Below are 19,061 nucleotides of genomic sequence, written 5' to 3' on the forward strand. Positions count from 1 at the left end.
TCTCTTGCTCCTCTCTTTTTTAGTCGGAGAGAAAAAGATAGACACAAGGCTCGACATCTCTCCTTCTCCGTCTGCGCGGTCTGCGTACCTTTCCATTCGACGCAGCCTCGCTCTCGGTTCGCGTCTACGTCTATGGTAGCGAACGACTCCGTTGCGCTTTCCGAACGCCTTCCCGACATTCCTTAGCGGTTTCTTCGTGCCGTCTGTCACCTGACGTACTACGCATCGTGCTCGCTAGCGGAGGTGGGGGCGACCTAGCGCAGTGAAACAACAAGCGAGAAGAGAGCCAGCGGGCGGTCACCAGCGAATCCCGTGGCGATTTCCACGGCTACCCTCTACGTGATCTCGACGCGGCGAATCGCAACGAACCGCTACGGTGAAAACGCCGTTGCCGAGGTGGCCACCAGGACTCCAATCTGCCTGCCGCGGGCACGACGATCGATACACGACCGATCTCGCGGCTACGCTGCACCAGCTATGCGCCGCCTGTTCCGGCCGATGTTTATGGTAGTTGTTCACGTCGGCTGACAGCTGTCAATCCTACGTTCGGGTCGCCCGTGAGTCACCGGATCGGCAGTCGAGGGCCGCCTCAGGTGATTACCTCGTTCCCGATTGAGCAGCGAGTTTCGCTACCTGTGCACGTTGCGTCTTCCTTTTCCTTTCGTTTTCTTTCTTTATTTTTTGGTTCTCGCTCTCTTTCGTTTTCGTCTGCGAATCTTGTTTTCTCTCTCTCTTTTCTTCGAAGAAGTTCTCCTCTCGACTTCTCTACCTTTTTCTCAGAGTCCCACGAGACAGTAGTATAGATCGAGTGCAAATTAAGTCACACGGCGCCCACACGCGACGGGACATCGACTTCCCCGCAGGTATCACGCACGTCACAACCTACCTACCTACTTTTTGTTCAGATGTCCAGGTATTTTTTGTAAGGACCTATTTTTTTCTTTTTCTCTCTCTCTTTGCACAACACGCACGATCTTGCGGCGGATGGTGCTGTGCTGTATGTACATTTTCGTTAGCATGCAACAAACATGCTGATGAACGAGTGGATTCTTGCGTTTGCAGCGATATCACCGGCATGGCGTCCAGCTCCGTCAGCCAAGAAGACTTCGACAACGATTTCGAGTTGACGTCCAGAAGATCCAGGATTAGGACCGCTAGGGCCAGGGTTGGCCCAGGGGCGAGGACAGGGGATGTGTCTTCCATAAGCTTTCAAAGTATGTGTCAACGGTCACATGCAACTTGATTCTCAAATTGCCAGACACTTGGCTTATTTAAATCACAACCTGAAACAAATGGAAGGATAATCAAAACAAGAAATTTGAAACCTTACGAAAGTTAGGAAACGATAAGGTTGAATTTTTTTTCTTTAAAGATTTTATATGAAGAATTGTCAAAGATGAAATCGAAATCAAGAAAATTTTTTGACATGTTAAAGTTTTATCTTAAACCTTCACAAATCTCACACAAACAAAGAAATAAGGAGTGCCACTTTTTAAATGCAGATCTTGTTTAATATTTTTATATGGATTGTTAACTATTTTTTAGTTCTATATAAACTGCATATCTTTGTCACTTAAAATGCAATTGTAGATTGAAATTAGAAATAATATCTGAAATTAATTTGATCGTCAAATTTAATAATAAAGCTATAAGCATCTTGAAAAACTGAGGAACTTATAATATAATAAATAAATTAATCTAAATCTGGAGAGTATTTTTACAAAATGCAATATTTATATATAAATTTTTGCAAACTTAAATTATTTGTCTAAAAATTAGATGTAAAAATGTCTATTTTGAAAAAAGTATTTTAGAAGCTTTTAGAAAGCTCTTAGAAGATACGGCTAAATATAAATACTATTTTGTAATAGTATGTAGTGAATCAAACAACTATGAGAACTAATAACCTTTGAGTTATTTTATTTGTATATATATAATATAGTTTAAGTGTCTAATAAACTGACTCAATTGAAAAGAAATGATTCAAGAAATCACGTGTGATGTCAATGGTATAATCTTATTAATCTCTAATCGTTTCCAACGCCTTCTATTTACAGAGAATACCCCCGATGTGGAGGAATCCCAAGGCGCTTACGACGCAAGTTCCAACTCTGTGCTTCCGCCTGAGCACGAGAATCCACAGAGCAAACCTATAATGAGGAAACAGGATAAACGCGTGACCGGCCGGTATGTAGATCGCGGATCGCATGCGCTTTACAAAGCTGATAGAAAATGATAGAAACTTATTGTCGCGCTTGGAGTGTCCATTAGCTAACACAGCATCTTTGATGCACGGAACTTTACGTAATAATACTTTCTGGATCTGGTTCTAGTGTCTTTAGTGTCGTATCCTGTTTGCATAGGCCAACGCATATAAACAAGGGGAAGCAGCAACGCGATCGACGGAAACTGCGAGAAAAACGGCGTAGCACGGGAGTCGTACATTTGCCGTCGACAGAGGTTCGCCATTGTTACCGTCAATCAATCTAAGTAACCGATCAAATTATAACGGAAATTATAGTACTAATATAGCTTCTCTAAAATTTTGAAAAAAATTCGGTCTTCAAAAATTATCGAGTCTCTAAATAAGATTGCGAATTATTGATTTTCTAGACATACGCATTGTTGAGATCTTACCTCTTACGATCTTGTATTTCTAGATTTTTAGAGGTTTAAAATCTATCTTTTTTTTTAATTTTAAATATCTGTATAAATATACATGCACATAATTCTGTTTTTTTGTATCTTGAATTTTTGAAATTTGAAATCTTTAGCGTTTCAACTAAAATAGCTGACAATTCGAATCAATGATTAAACTAGATTTTATTCTTTCTTTACTATCAAGCTTTTGATAAAAAAATTAATATCACCTGTACAAAAAAAATTTGAAGATGAAAACGATTACCTTTAGGTCTTAAAAAGAAACCTCAACGTAACCAGTTTTTAAGTAACTTCTTGTATAGTTGCATAAATTTAAAAATGTTAATTAAAAATATTTTAATTAATACTTTTCATGAATTATATAACATAACTATGTGTGGCAGCTGTTATTACTTATGGGATATAGTTTACTTTATTCTAGAATGTTTAAATTTTGCAAAATTGTCTCGGACATTTAGTAAAATGCATAATTTCTCAGAGCACGGGAGGTAGTACAGGGGAAGACGAGGAGGAGCTTAGCGGCACTTGCCTTGAAACTAAGCACAACACGCATCACAATGAATTTCTTGATCACGAATTGATAGAAGTAAGTGCAGTCAATTCCTTTTTTTACTTTTTATACAGACAAATGCGTACGTTAGAAAAGATTCGTATAAGAAGACCGAAATTAATTTACGCATACTTTATGCTCTACAGTTCTTTGTAGTCGACAAAAAAAGAGATTGAAGTTTTATATTTTATCTTTAGGCTTTAGTAGAATGGCTGATTTATAATTTCAAGACAATGTTTCATGCTTTAAATCTTTGTAGTAACGCATAATAATTGTATGTCAAGTCTTAAATTACAAATAGATTCACTTTTTAGTTTAAGACTAGAGACACAGGACAGTTATTGTGCATTACGAAAGACAGTTTTAGTCATAAAACTTTTCTTAATATTGTAAGTCAGTCATTCTGCTAAGATCGTACATAATTACGAATGTATAATTAATTTTAACTATTTTGTTATTAAAACCATTAAAACAAAAATTATTATTTATTTTATATATTTCACGAAAGGTTTAAAAAAAGTCATTAGCTGCAATTTTTGGCAATCTTATATAATTTAAATTGCAATCAAAATTACATAATAGAGATTTCAGTTAAACTCAAATTTTTTAAAATGTTTTTGAATGTTAATTTTTTTAAAACTAATAGTGTATACAATGATGTATGATAAGCAGAGAGAATTATTAAAATATCAGCAAGCTTAGAATTATTACTAGAATTTCTTATTATCACAAAGCTATCATTTTTTAAAAACAGTTACTTATAAATATGTATTTTGCAGGAGCGGAATGCCAGAATATATACACAAAGACGAAACAAAAGGTATATCATCTATATTCTTGTAATTAATAATAATTGGAAAACAATTAAGCATTTTTGTCATGGTGTAGTAGCTATTTTTGACTGTTTAATGAATCACAACTGCTTTCTAGGCACTACCGTACTTCATACAGGTCATGTATAGTTAGGCACAGTTGGTAAGTGCGTTACGTCGTATCGGAAGATTAGGCACGACCTGTATGAAGTACGATAGTGCTGATAGAATCTTGATTAATCGATTAACAAATTCTTAATCCAGTTCTCTCAAATTTTCCTTTTCCAAAACACACATATATATTTTTTTCCCAAGCATATTCCCTGACATAACTGATAATATTTTAAATATTAATAATAATGACATGATATAATAATAGCCACATAATGAAATGATTAATAAAAATTGAATTCGAATATGAAAGACTTGTTGCAATACAAAGGATATGAAAAAAATTAAGAATAATTAGCCAGTACTTTCTTTGATTAACAAAAAATTTAATTAATCTGTTTACGTAACAATATATTATTGCAATAATAAAAAAAATAATTTTCTTGTTTCCTTGATTAGCATCGTATATAATATAAAATATAAATTTTTTTTTAAATAATTGCAATAGTTATAAAATAAAGAAATCAAGATATATGTTAAGTTATGTGAACAAAAATTGTACAAAACTTATTTCTTTTAACATTATATATACTTATTATATATACTTTAAATTAATAATCTTTGTCTTTCTTTTCAAACACTTGCTTATAAAATGTATTTTGATTAGTACAATAATGTTAAGATTTCAATTAAATAAACAGTGATATATATTTGTATCGTAATTAAAATACGTAGTACATATGTTCAACATTCTTTGTATCTGCATCGACGGTCGTGCCTAATGCAATTTATAAGTGGCATAATGTATGTACGATACTAATGAAAACTAACAATCAATATCTATACGATAAAAGTGAAACATGATTACATGCGATCATTGGCGTCTGCGTTTTAGTCATTCTGATTTGGAGGCCGACGACGAAGAGTTCGATTCTCTCAATCAATCCGACAGCGTTAATCAATCAGACCACGGCAATCACGAACCACAGACGTCTGTCAATGCGACTGTCAGACCGAGATTGCCGACACCGACGGGTGACAACCCGCACGAAGTGAGTAATAAGTTAAACAAAGAAAAATCCAAATATGGATAGCTTAGTAAATTTGTTAACAGAGGACGAAGAAATTTATTTTTTATTATATTTATAAATGCGATGCAATTTATAGCTGATCGAACGAGCGCAAGAGGAAAACAGGAGACTGCTATCCCTTTTAGAAGATCGGGACCATAAAATAATGGCACTCGAGGCTCGACTTTTAAAGCAACAGCATGAGATGGCCGTGGAACGAGATCGACTTCGCGAAGAGAATGCCACGTTAATTCGCGCGATGGCGGCGTTAGCCAGCAACTAATTCTCTTCGTATAATAAAGATTACGCCTTCGTGGCTCTTTGCTCTTTACGATAATCGCCGAGCTGCAGGATGAGCCATAAGTCGCGTATCTCGCCGATCCCCGGTTATCACGGTGTATTGTTCTTTTCTGATTTGCAAGAATTTTTTTTACTCGTCCTACGGAAACTTAATTTTCGCATCGTATCCTAATTTCTCAATTGGGAAATTTGCGACAGCCACAGGCTGAATGACTGAAAATCCGGTTACGTTAACTATTTTAATCATTGTTGATATTGTGATATATATTTTTTTATGTAATATAAAATGCAAATTGAGATCGTCGGACGATCTTACTCTATTGAGTATTAAATCAATCAAGAATCTTTTCGTTACATTTGCATTTTTGGAAAATTATTAAATCCACATTAAAGTAAAAATTATACGTTGCACTGTATGTCTTAATTGCTTTCGATTGTATGCTTCTCTTGTTCAATATGATATAAAATGATTGAAGGATGAGTTTATCCTTTCTCTCTGACGTTTTTGAAAACTTTATATAATATCTACGTGATCTATATTATTTTTGAATTCTCACAAAAGGTAAAAGGAAAATGATTCCGAGATATCATGTTACTTCTTTTTCTCCTCTCAATGGCTATAAAATTGTAAGATAAATTGTAAGTCGCACATCATATTAATTCTTACTTTGTGTTTAAATAAAGAGCTAAAATTTATTTAATAAAGTATATAAACGAATTAGCTTATAGTGAAAGTTAAAGAAACTTAGATTAATGATGATATAAGTTTAGATATTTAGTTTAATAACACTGAAAGTGTTTGTGCATTGCATTCTTGTGGTTGATCGATTGTATCTCTGACGCATGATTTATGGATCATCCTAAGCAATAAGAAAGATATACATAAGTAGAGTAAAAACTTTAGTGTGTATCGCAAATTGAGTCATTATAAATAAACAGATAATTCTCTAATCACAGTGTTAGCTGCGGGAAGTATAAATATATGTTTTTGCAAGCTGCATCGAGAGTTACATTTTGTAAAAAGCAATAGCAATCCTTCACTTTTAAAGATATTGTTATGATGATTAAATCGGCCATTATCACTTGCAAAGCTTTGGTCGCAGGCACAGATCGTACGTTTATTATCGATATACTTGCTATCTCTATTACTGATTAATTGCCTTTTTTCGATGTTTTCAATCAAGCAACAAATAGATAGACGCAATATTGAAACCACGTGAAAGTGCCGATTACGACGTAAGCGACTTAATCCGTTTTCTAATAAATGTAAGAATGGATATTCTATGTAAGTTTTATACTTGCAACACACGAAATAATGTAGGATTATGAATTATTTTATAATTTTATTATTACCATTAATATTATTATACCGTGAACCGTACAAAATTCTATATAAACACGCAGACAATTCTATTAATCGATGCATTTGATTAGGAGACCTTCGCGACAAACTTGTGTAATACGCGGGACGATGTAACGAGAATGTGTAAAATTGTTTAAAGAAAAACTTTTATTGCCAACTATTCAATGACTTTTCATACTACAGTCCTCATTCCTTTCGACATATTGAAGACAAGTAGACGTTTTTATAAAGGTAATAAAGACGTTTTATAAATGTTTTTATAAAGGTATTTAAAGAAGACTGTTTTCTTAGATCTTTGCTTCTCTATGTACTCATTGACATAATCATTCTGCATGGATAAATTTTTTTTTTATAACTTAATTTTATTTATGTTGTCTGGCTTAAAGCAAGATAAGGTAGAGTAGAAAGGACTCGCCCGATCGGCGACGTATACGCGGAAGTGTGGCATTGAAACAGCCTCCAGTGTGAATCGGCAAAAAGAGTTTGCATTTTTTATTCATAAAATAACTAAATAAATTTTTAATATAATACAATACTTGCACGCACATACGCAATATAGTTTACATCTTTACGCTAATGTTTTCCTAATCACTACGTAGCTGTACATTACAAATCGTTGGGATCCGATCATACACTTGGGATTTGTTCAGGTCGCATGCTCCAACATACTCCTATTTGCTTCAAAGCGCTCGTTGATCAATCGCATTAATCAGTTAGCGCGTTGAGGCAAATAGGTATGTTCGAGCATGCGACGCGAACAAACCTTTGGTCTCTCCCACCTTTAAATCAATCCCGGTTTTTTTTTCATACGTCCACCCTTCACTCTCATCCTTTCGAAATGTACGCTTTGATCCTTCGATTCGTTTGTCTCATTATCGTAACTTATTCCGCTAAAAAACCTCCGGGAATAGTTCGATTAGTAAAGCTTTACGTGTGATTTTTTTTCCAAAACGTTGTATAAAACTTCGTTAAAATACTTTGTGTCGCGTTTAAAGAGAAATATATCAATTGATTCGCAAGAATCTCCAAAAGACGCAAACATCTCGAAAGGGCAAGCGACCCTTCGCACACACCCTTCATTAACAATAAGCAGATACGACGACGTGCAATAAATAATTTGTCAGTTTAATCGTTTACACATCAAGTGTATTTATTTAATCGCGAAAAAACTTTTCGTGACTGATATAAAATTATTTCCCAAGAAGACTACAATTTTAATTTTAATTAAAGCAAAAATGTCAATTGTGGATTTAAGACTAAATAAAATTTATTAATAAATATGCAATAAAAAAAGTGAATGGAACTGGAAGTTGAATCAGATTAAAATAAAAAAATCCTTGTTGCTTTAAAAATTACATTTCGTGTTTTTTCCCCGAGCAGAAAGATCAACAAAATAAACGAAGTATTAATGAGTGCATTTCTTAAAAATCCGATTTCTTCTCCAGTCCCATCCATTTACTACAACGAACCTCAAGGGAAAATAAATTACGTTTCAAAGACTTACAGGACCAAATGACTGATTAATTAATCATTTTGATTACGCTGCCGTTTGATTAATGAAGGACCGTGATTTATCATAAGTCGTCGTACTAATTATTGCCAGTGTCTCGAAATAATACATACACATTTTATGATGCAACAGGTACTACGCTTCTATATCAATCCTCTCTTCTCCGCTCTCGATAGCTGGCAAGGTAACTAATTGTTTAAATCGTTTGTCTACACCGTGCGCTTCTCTACGACTATTTTTTTTTTCAGTTCTCTGTCGTTTATCGCAAGGCAACGCTTCGCTGATATGTACCGTTTTTTTCTTTGTTTCAAGATTGAATTAATTAACCGAATTCATCGTCGTAGACAAAGTCTCTAAGGAACTTGGTTCTTTCTCTTCACCTCCTTTCGTCGTTCGCAACCTTCTCCCGCGATTCGCGATACTAGCTTCATCACGAAGTTATTGTCGGCTGTGTAATTAAGTCGTTAAACAAGGCGTCACCGCGACCGCATGATATTTCGTTGGCCGAACTGCGAGATTGTTGTCTGCACGGCGGTACAATTCTCGTCTATACTGCAAACCGAGCTGTAAAAGCTGACTTTTGCTTTGGAAGCAACTCGCTTGCGTCGCGTGTTTGGTCGTATCTTTAAGAGTGATTTGTCTGGATAAATGTGCATGGAGCGCTCATGTACAAATCCAACTAGAACTAACCCTTCGATTCCTATCCTCACAAAAAATTCCTTGCATCTTATCGTCTAATAATTACATGTTCTCCGCGCAATTACGATCATTACTCTCTCCCCTTTATTGTAAACTACAAGAGCATCTTCGCGCTTCGCGTCTCGCCTCATTCGCATCCCAACAAACGACTAGATCACGATGGTTGGACCTCAACCAGATCCTTAAATGCTAAGGGAGCTTAACGAACTAAGCTATTCTCAGTGAACGATATATTATTATTTCTTCTCTATCAAATATCAATCGCGCTGCATTCGCAAAATGCGGACACGGACAGGCGAACTTCCTCGCTTTCGATTAATAGTCTCGATCGATTCGCTTTATTGTACCCATGTTCTTCTCTCCTATCTTCTTAGCGCTCTCTTTTTCCCTTTTCCTCCTTCATTATCATTCTTTAATTCAGCTGAATGTGTTAACTAATTAATGATCATTTCAATTTTATTTAATAACAGTTCGTTTCTTCCACAGAAGACCCACCATTAAATTAACATTCCGTGATGCTGATGTACAGGGTATCTCGAGAGAAGAAATATATTATACCTCAAAAGTATTTGCCTACCATAGAATTTACAATCTCTCTTATTTCAAATATCACATTTCATTATAAAATAAAAAGTTAAAACAATTGTATTTTATTTGAAATAAAACAAAAATAAACAAACTCATTAATTGGTCTTTACTATCAGCTAAAGTTTTTTTTTTTAAGATAAAAAACCTTATCTTTATATCTTGAAAGAAATATACGCATAGCATAGAAAAATTGGTGAAATATTTCTCTGAAAGATCACGCAACACGTAACAAATTTTGTGCAATGCTGTTGCCTCCTGCTTGGATTTTACATTTCCATTTATTTGTTTCCGTAATATTGCACAGCAGATTGTCCTACATTGTTAGTACAATTAAAAAATGCTATATATGAATAGGCAAATACTATGAATAATATTGTATAATAGGAAAACTGCGCGTTCTTGAAAAAAAAAATCGCTTTTTTCGCTCATCACATTTCATTTTTTATTAAACACATTTCTAGATAAAAGCTTTTGAAAATGACACAAAATAATTCTTTACTCGTCCACACAAAATAAAATGTTAGCTAAAAACAATTAATATTATAAAAGTACATAATATTTCTCTTGGAATATTGTTTTTGCATCAGAAAAGATCTCTAAACTCAATTCTTCAGAACGTGCAGTCGCATCTATCATGTTTATCAATCCCACATTGAAAATTAATTAAATTGTCATTACTCATTAACGTGACTTAACAAAAAGTACATTATAACAATAAAATTATTTGAGATGAGACTCCATTACTACATAACCATTTTAGTTGAGAGACTAAAATCTCGATTCTATTGCCCTCGTGATACCCTGTACATGTTGAGTCGATGATTATCTTCTTCATAGAGAAAATAATTCTTCTACAAATTCATGCCTGATTTGCAAGAAATCAATTGAGAGGCAAGCGCACGTTTTACTGATTGGAAAGTGTTATGCCTAGCAGGAAGATTTAAGATTCACCAATTTTGACTTATTTTTTGTGTATTATATTGATAATTTGATAAACTGCCCTTCGCCCCCTCTATTGATATAGGTTGTACCTATATTACAGTGCTACTAATTTATGAATAATCATGTTAATATGAAATGTTAAAATATATGTCTATGTAATGTTAAATAATATTTCACTAATAGAGATTCGCGGATTTCTCTCTAATAATCAACGTCATTAATCAAACTTTGAAACTATAAGAACAAATTTCCAATGTTTCGTTCTGAGTTTCTTTTTATGTTACGAGCTGCCTATAATTAATCATTGGAACAGTCACTTCCGCCGATTTCGCATCTTCCTTCCTCTTGCATAAACAATACCGGACGACAATCAATGATTTAATGAGAAGCTCGTAGGCGAGCACATTCTGCATGCGTTTCACTTGCCTCCCTATTGACTCGACCAGGCGTATTATGGAACACTGTGTGTCGTAAGTACAAGTTATGTTCACCGTTCGTGCGAACGTCATTTGAAAAATAAATAATCATTCGATTCAAAGCTGGAAGCGAGCGTGTTCAAATTCTTCTCACGTAAAAATACGCTCCCTGCTTTTACGCTTTTCTCCATAGAGAAACTTTCTGTAACTATTTCTTTTTTCTTGGATATACGTATGAAGAAGGTACATCGCATTTGTAACGTTTCGAGCTTATTTTGCGTGTAGAACATATAACTAATTTGGTACGTGGCACTCTCTAATAGAGAATAATAATTTAATTATTCATAGAGATAGTTCATCTTTCGTAAAAATACAATGTTCCTTCTTCACACATTTGTGTTCCTTCGAGTCCTTTAATAAGTCGCGATTTTATTAGTTCGGCAGTTTGACTTTACCATTTTCGATTGAATGGTCGTCCCGAAGGCACGGAATCTGGGGGAAAAAGACGTACTAATCTTACAAAAAAAACTTAAGGACCAATAATTTTTAGGCTGAAGAGCCTGAGGTAAAAACGCGACAATTCCGTCGTGCGACGTGAAGTTTGAGAAAACTGAAAATTTCGCAAATTCGCGTTTCCGGGATTTCAAGAAGGATGCCGATGGCATCATTGTTCATGTTTACAGAATCTTCCTATGATTGAATCCAGTATCTTCGGAGACGGTCGGCCAATACTGCGAATTACGTTCGTTCATTGTCCGAGTTTGTCGCGAGGAGACGCAGGAAGGAGAATCGCTCTCGATAATCTCTCGGGATATGTTTGCGTCCTCGCGACGCACCGACGCCGTCGCCGACGATCCGGTACTCTCGAAAGAGACCAGAAGAAAAAGATACATGAGAGAGGAGCCCGGTCTCAGACGCTGCAGCCAGAGGTGACTACCTCTTCGCTGCTAGGCTGATGACTCCACCTGCACTGGTGACAACTACCCGTCGTGGTAGCTGTCGTCGACGACGTCGTCGTCGTCGTCGTCGTCGTTGACGTTGCTGTCGCCGTCGTGGGCTCCTCCGGCGCGGAGTTGGCGACGTCGCCGGACGCCCGCAGACCCTGCTCGAGCTCCAACAGCTGACCCATGAAGTTCAGGTTCGGACTGATGATCGGACGCGCGTTCTTCACCAGCTTGTACGCCTCCACCATCGACAGGCCTTTGTGCCGCATTATGTAAGCGATCGCGATTGTTGCGCTGCGCGACACACCAGCTTGACAGTGCACCAGCACGCTGCTTCCGGCCTTCCGCGCTTCCTCTGGAACAAAAGACAAATTGCGAGATGATGTACAGGTTTCATTTCTTTTTTATAATTGCGGTGATAAAAGTTATTTTAGCGAAGAAAAAACTTTCACTACAGCAATTTTACTTATCAATTAAGTATCTGTGACAAGAAAGTACCTGCTCTAATTTATTTCTAATTTAATAACTATCGTAAGTTTTCCTTAAAAGGATCAACAGAAATAATGTACAAAAAAACGGCACCACATTTCACAATGTAAAATACAATTTTCGTAATATTTTCAGATGCCTTGTATGTTCCATAGTCATTAAAAAACTATGCATATTGTAATTAAAAGCATTGCTGATCTAGAAGGTCACTCTATTGCAATGCTAAAGCATATGAGTTCGTATGTGTTTAGTTCGACACTTCCTTTGAGGCATAAGATTTCAAGATTCACGGGCCTCTCTTGTTGCGGCGCATGCTTTTGAAAAAATATGAACGAGTCGAGCTCGTAAATGTTGAAACGAAACAGTCGTGAAACCCGAACGACCGACTCAGGTTATGCAATATATAGGGGACGCTATCGTATCGCAAGCGTGAGTCACTGCCATCGCCCGATCCTATGCAGACTATGCAAACGTTCTCTATCGTACTGCGAGAGAATTCGAGAGTGTACGACAAGTTGATTGCATTTTTCAAAAGATAGGTTTAATCGTGCATTTTTAAATTTTACTAGTTCCGGTGTAAATTCGAACACGTTACTACGTTATGAAAGAAGAAAAGAGATATTTCTTCTGTTTCTTACCGAGACGCATAACGCGAAGAATAGCAAGTCCGGCTTATTAAAAAAAAAAAACAAAGATGATACGTACACCATAGATATTTATTAATACAATTTTAATATTCTTAGGCCGATTATAAGAGAGGACTTTTCAACGATTTTTATTTAAAAAAACCGCGTAATATGAAAAATCTCGATAATAAAAAAAAATATGTATTCTCAATGTCTTATTATACATATAGCATATTAATAATATTAATTAGAATCTTATATAAAGTCTTATAATAAAAGAAGAAATATTCTTTATTTCTTACTGCGAAGATGCACAGGAAAGATACAAGTTTGCATTAAAAAATAAAAGAAAAAGATAACTATTCGACATTGTCGAATTTGCGATTAAACGAATCACGACGCGTGAAGGAATGAGTTTCTCGAAAGTAAACTTCAGGATCGGATGCCCCGGCGCGCAAGAGGGTGCGGAGTCCGTTTATTCAACCGGCATTCCACCAGTTGCACGCTCGGGGGGAGGCCCGGTTCCCTCCATCCCCCCCCCTCTCTCTCTCTCTTCTTTTCGTCCCCTTTTCGAGCGCCCTTACAATTCGCCACGCACGACTGCCGCTCCGTTTCCCTTCTGCGCGCGCGTAATTCCCTTCTCTGTCTCTCTTCTCTTCTCTGCTCTTCGCGGGACGCGTAGAACAGCGCGTAAACACGCGATGAGAAGGAGTCGACGTCAAGGATGGAGAAGAGAGAGAGGAGAGAGAGAGAGCGCAGGGTCAAAGGGTGAAGGGGGGGAAGTCTCTTACGTTTTCACGGATGCACGCGCGCGCGCATGACTCATGCCTTCATGAATGGAAGGTTCTTTGGTCTCCTGCCGTTCGGGCGCTCTGGTTCAATGGTCCACCGGAAACGCCTGGTTACACCTGTTTCCGCCCGTGGCGGCCTGCTACTACTTGCCGCGAAATAACGGAACGGAAACGGGGCGACCGGAAGAAGAACGGCAGGAATGCGCCGCCGGCCGTAATCGTGGAAATTACGTTTAACCGACCGATCAAGTCACGTGGATTCGCGATATCGGGGATCGAAGATTAGCCGTTTCGACTCTGAATTATCCGAAGCTGTATGAAATTCCGTACAAGGGAAGGAAATGTTACTGCACAATTAGGCCTGAGCACGTCAAGCAGTTTTCTCAATAATGTTCTTCAATCAAATTTTGAACGAAGAGTTTGCCACTCTATAATCTAAGATACTTATAATTGCCCTAAAAAATAATGATTTATGTTTGTGATTTCTGTTTGACATTAGAACTATCGATGATAATTAACGTATATGTATTAATTATAACATGTACGACATATTTGAAGGGGATGAAAGGGGAAAGCAATTGATCGATTAAATCATTTACATATTACAACGGTCACGGGAAATCTAAAGAAAATTACTATAATAAATTTGTTAAAAGATCACAAACCAATTTTCATCACTTTGATCATTGAATCCTTGATCCTTTTCGACACGGTGCGAAAGGGAAGGGAAATTTTCAAGTAACTCGTCGCACTCACCGATGAAATCGAACGCTTCCTCGAAGTACTGCTTAAGGTTCTGATGGCCGGAATCCGAGGCGGGTATCTGCCTGTACGTGATACCCCGCTCCTCGTGGTAGCCGGGCAGCTGGGAGGTGACGTTCAGCACCCGGGTGGCGCCGAGGGCGCGCAGTAGCTGCAGGTCGGCGGCGTCCCTGCCGTTACCGAGATACAAGAACGGCAGCACGCGGGACGCCGGGTGGTTGTCGATGTCGGCCGGCTGCGGGGTCGGCGGGCCGGAGATGCTCAGCACGGGGCAACCTGGACCAGGACTCGTGCAGCCGCTCACCGTCGTCGTCGCCGTCGGATCGGCGACGGCGGCGGCCGCGGCCGCGGCGGCGGCGGCTCCGTTCGGCAGAAGCGTGTCCTCGCACAGCTCTCGGTGCCGCCTGTGAAACTCCCGGTGTCCACCTGAAACATTTAACGGTTACTTAATGGTAAAGTCGTCGATACGTTTTTCATTAATATTTTCAAAAATAATAATTCTAACTCGTGTGTCAAACTTTAAAGAAAACAGGGGGAATGTCGAAGCGATAAACTTTTTTTAAGTTTTTTTTTGTTTAGTTATTGCAGGATATTGATCTCGCGAATAGCTCGTCCTCGAGAACATCTTTGAGTTTTGTTCAAATTGAGTTTTCAAAAAATAGTTCGATTCTCAAGTTTCTCGCGCAATGCGAGAATTAACAAGAACGAAGACAACCGTAGTTGCGTTCAAATGTATATATGGAACATACACACAACGCTTGCCGTCGATAAGCAATGAGTACATGGTCGGTCACGATTCTATATCTGTTAGAAATGCTGGGAGAAACGTCGCCAGGCCAAGCTTATTGATTAACTCGGATATATACGCTCCGTGTATTCCGAAATAATTATAACTCGCGCGACGGTTTTACTCTCTATTTGCAGGCTCCTCATAGATCGCCGTATAGATCACCGATCATCTCCGGATATTTGCGAACATAGATGTTTTTCCATTTTGATAAAAAAAATGTCACGCCACATCAATCTTGACATCGCCAACTTGACGTTATCTCCCGTTGACGTTCTAGTTTAATCATATATTTGTGTATTTGAAAAGTAGCACGTTAACTCAAAACTACATATGTAAATCGTGATGAATATTTAATGAATGATTGATTAGATAAATTAATTTATTGTACTTAATTGTTTGCCGGATTACAAACACGTGCCATAAGTATCTCGTCTATATTTTAAGAAATCAGAAATGCGAAAATAGATTTACGTAAATGATAATCCGAAGTGACTTTTATCCAATTAACATAGTTAAAAATCACTATTATTAATTACGTATTGAGTATTATTGATTGGAATTTATTAGTATTTGAGATCATTATATGTATGAGGATTTACTCAACATTTTGCAAAAAAATGTTAAGAAAAAAAAGGAGGTATGAAAAGAAAATTTGTGACTAAGCCTCGTATCCTCGCTGAGGCGAGAGTAAAAATCTCACCCTAGGGTGACTATCCCCTAGAGCTAAGAATCAGAATATAAGACTTTAGAAATTCAGTCGATCGCACTAAGATCCTGGAAACCTGAGGTTCTCACATTTCAAAGGCATTCTGGGAATGCCTAGACGAGGATCCAAGGATACAAAAAAACGATCGGACTCTAAAAAGAAATTCAAAATTTAATTATCTCGGGATCAAACAACCGAAGCATTCGAGCAGAATTCGAATTGCTTCTCTGCTATTCAACAATGCGAAGGAAAAAAGAAAGATTGTGGTTGTTGTACACCATGGTTAATGAAACTTTTTAATAGTGTAATCGTTTTATTTATCCATTATCCTTCGTGGAGTGTTAATAAAATAGTCAAGTTTGTCTTTCGTGTTCTGAGACACCGAGGAGATCTCAAAAGCCTGAGGAGATTTCGAAATGTCTGCACATATGTTTATTTGTATTACTAGAAAATTTAAAAAGCTGTTCAGACTTTCGTGAATCCTCTCTGTACGCGGACTTACGTAAACCCCAATTGTATACAAGAGTCGCATAAGCGAGATCCAAGATGAATCTCGGAGGGTGATGCCATCGTCTGAAGACGTCTGGGGCTCGATTCTTGAATTCATTCGCAAGAAAACGTATGCGCAAATACCCGCTCTAACAGAAAAGTTGCAAGTTTATTGTTGAAAGCCATACAATAGCCAATAAATTTTCAACTTTTCTGTAAGAACAGAATTTGCGAATACGTTTCTCTTGCGAATGAATTCAAGAATCGGGGCCCTGGTTCGCGACAGAGCGACGCGGATAAGGGAGGGTAGGCGCGGGACATAACGCGGTGGGACGGGGAGGAGGGGTGAGGCGAGGGCACGGAAAAAAACGGGCGGAAAGGGAGAAACGACGGGAGAACGACGAGAATAAACGGCGGCGGATAAAAATAAAGGAACGCCGTGAAAAGGAGAGAGAAGGCGAGGAAGAAATGTGGGCTAAAAGTGTCTTCCTCTCCTGACCTGCGGCTGTGCTAAGGCCTGGCCTGGCTCAACGATGACTCACTCCGGCGGACTCAGCCCCTCTCGTCCCTCCCTCCCGCCACGTTGTTCGTCGGTTGGCTCTCTCGCGAAGCGGCCACCAACCCCAAACTGTCGTCGCCAATCATTATTCTAACGTTGGCAGAGCGCTCCTTTCCGATTTCAAATTCAGCTCTCGTCGCGTGATAGCGCGACGATTTCAAACCGAAAGTTCCCGACATTGGAGAGGAAAAAAAACAGGCTGATTAACATTGATAAAAATTCCCTGTTCTCATTTTTTTTCTCTCTCTTTAATGTCAAGACTGTCACGAGATATTAGTTATGTCGGCAATAAAACATTCCATTCACGGAAAATAATCAGTTAAAAGGACCCATATGTAATTTTTAACCCGCGACTTCCATTGATCCAGTTTTCACATAGCTTTCATCGATTTATCTCTCATGCTACGATGGTCACACGTTACTAATATCGCGAATTCCCCCGCGTAATTTCTCTAAATATTAAAGATGTTCGGCATCACATAACATTAGAAAGCTTAACATATAAAATTAATATAAAATTTTTTTACGATAAAATTTCAAATGTTCAAAGTAAAGCCCGCGATACGAATATAAGCGTAATCTAAACATTATTAAATCTTTAGTGATTTATGTTTTCAATTGTAATAAAAGAGCACAGTAGGTGATATATTCATAAAAGTGAGGCAAAAATTTACATTGTTGTAAAAGTGCAGATGAGAAGTCGGGCATTGTGAGAGATTATAATGTTCAAAGCGAGAGAGCCGTCTGTGATCGTTACGGAAAAGCCGAATGTGGGTTACTTTATTTAGGTCGGTGCCGCGATCGAGACGGTGGTGCGATTTACACGGTGATCGCGCAACGGTCGTCGCACCCGATGGAAGAAATCCTGTTACTCAAACACCACGTTTCTTAGGCAAGGATTCGAAGCGGCGTCGAATCTCATACGCGGAAACGAGAATGTTTACAGCTGCGGAATTCGAGTCTTTTTGCTGATACCGGGAATTTTTGTGATTACACTTGCGTAGCGTGTCGAAAAGGGAAGGACGAGCAAGCAAAACTAAGGAATTTCGCAAGGCGCAAGGAATTTCGATGAAAGCAAGAGTCATCGAAATACAAATTGCAAAATTATCAGTATTAAATATCAAATTGAACAGTGGAGGCGACCGACTCGACGTGTTAATGATTATCGAGCTGTGTGCAATAATAGAAAAATCTTTATCAATCAAAATTCTTCGTTAATTTCAGCAGAATTTCATTTGAAATTGAAATGGAAATAATATTTTTCTATCATTTTTTTTGCACACAAAAAAAGAAAGATTAATTACTAAAATACTCTTGAAATGTAATAAACAGAAGCAATAATTAATAATTCTTTGCAACGTGTATAGCGCAAACAAATTTATGCGATTAATAATAAAATTTAGAGTAGAAATTAATTAAATAATACAAACTATTTCCATAAGTTATATATATATATATATTTAAATACAGTAATTTTATCCTTTAATTTGTAGTTTTTATCATGTATTTCAATAACTAATTTGAAAAAGTCTTCTCACATTTTTAGCGTTGAATATATCTACAATAAGACTTATGCCGTTGAATTTTCCCTAAGGAAAACCGCACTAATTTGTCAAAGATGATTAGAAGAAAAAAAACATGATAATTCCGCATTACGTCTGTCTAAGAGGAATTCTAAAAGGAATTATCGTTTTTCTTTCAACCGTCTTTAATAAGAATTTAAAGAATTACATAAATTACAAAATTATAGATATTATAATTACATAATCTTTGTGTTTAGTTTATATTAATTTTATTAACTATATTAATTTTTAAGCTTTCCAATATTGTGATGTCATATTTTTAATATTTAGAAAATTATGAGGAATACGCGGTACTAGTAG

The 19,061-nt window shown here is 37.2% G+C and overlaps 2 protein-coding genes across 7 annotated transcripts; one reads left to right on the top strand and one right to left on the bottom strand.

Moving 5' to 3' along the window:
- The first annotated feature begins 160 nt into the window (after positions 1-160).
- LOC118648630 (PRKC apoptosis WT1 regulator protein-like) lies at positions 161-7,027 on the top strand. 6 transcript variants are annotated; one of them, XM_036294969.1, is made up of 9 exons: positions 162-593; positions 781-922; positions 1,063-1,214; positions 2,058-2,187; positions 2,364-2,460; positions 3,140-3,247; positions 3,991-4,031; positions 5,030-5,186; positions 5,302-7,027. In XM_036294969.1, exons 2-9 carry the CDS (start codon positions 906-908, stop codon positions 5,485-5,487), a joined length of 888 nt encoding a protein of 295 aa, XP_036150862.1. In that variant the 5' UTR covers positions 162-593; positions 781-905; the 3' UTR covers positions 5,488-7,027. The 6 variants fall into 6 exon arrangements, with proteins under 6 accessions (XP_036150864.1, XP_036150862.1, XP_036150863.1 ...); XM_036294966.1 differs by having other exon boundaries at positions 164-593; positions 2,334-2,460; XM_036294968.1 differs by having other exon boundaries at positions 166-593; positions 781-863; positions 2,334-2,460.
- A 3,601-nt stretch (positions 7,028-10,628) lies between these two features.
- LOC118648632 (dual specificity protein phosphatase 10-like) lies at positions 10,629-15,070 on the bottom strand (the record flags this gene model as incomplete). The annotated part of the gene is made up of 2 exons (XM_036294972.1): positions 10,629-12,321; positions 14,629-15,070. Coding segments are annotated over 2 exons (831 nt in total), but the record flags the coding sequence as incomplete, so codon positions are not given.
- Positions 15,071-19,061: the final 3,991 nt, after the last annotated feature.

Source organism: Monomorium pharaonis, unplaced genomic scaffold, assembly GCF_013373865.1.
Source record: "Monomorium pharaonis isolate MP-MQ-018 unplaced genomic scaffold, ASM1337386v2 scaffold_554, whole genome shotgun sequence".
Taxonomy (NCBI): Eukaryota; Metazoa; Arthropoda; class Insecta; order Hymenoptera; family Formicidae; genus Monomorium; species Monomorium pharaonis.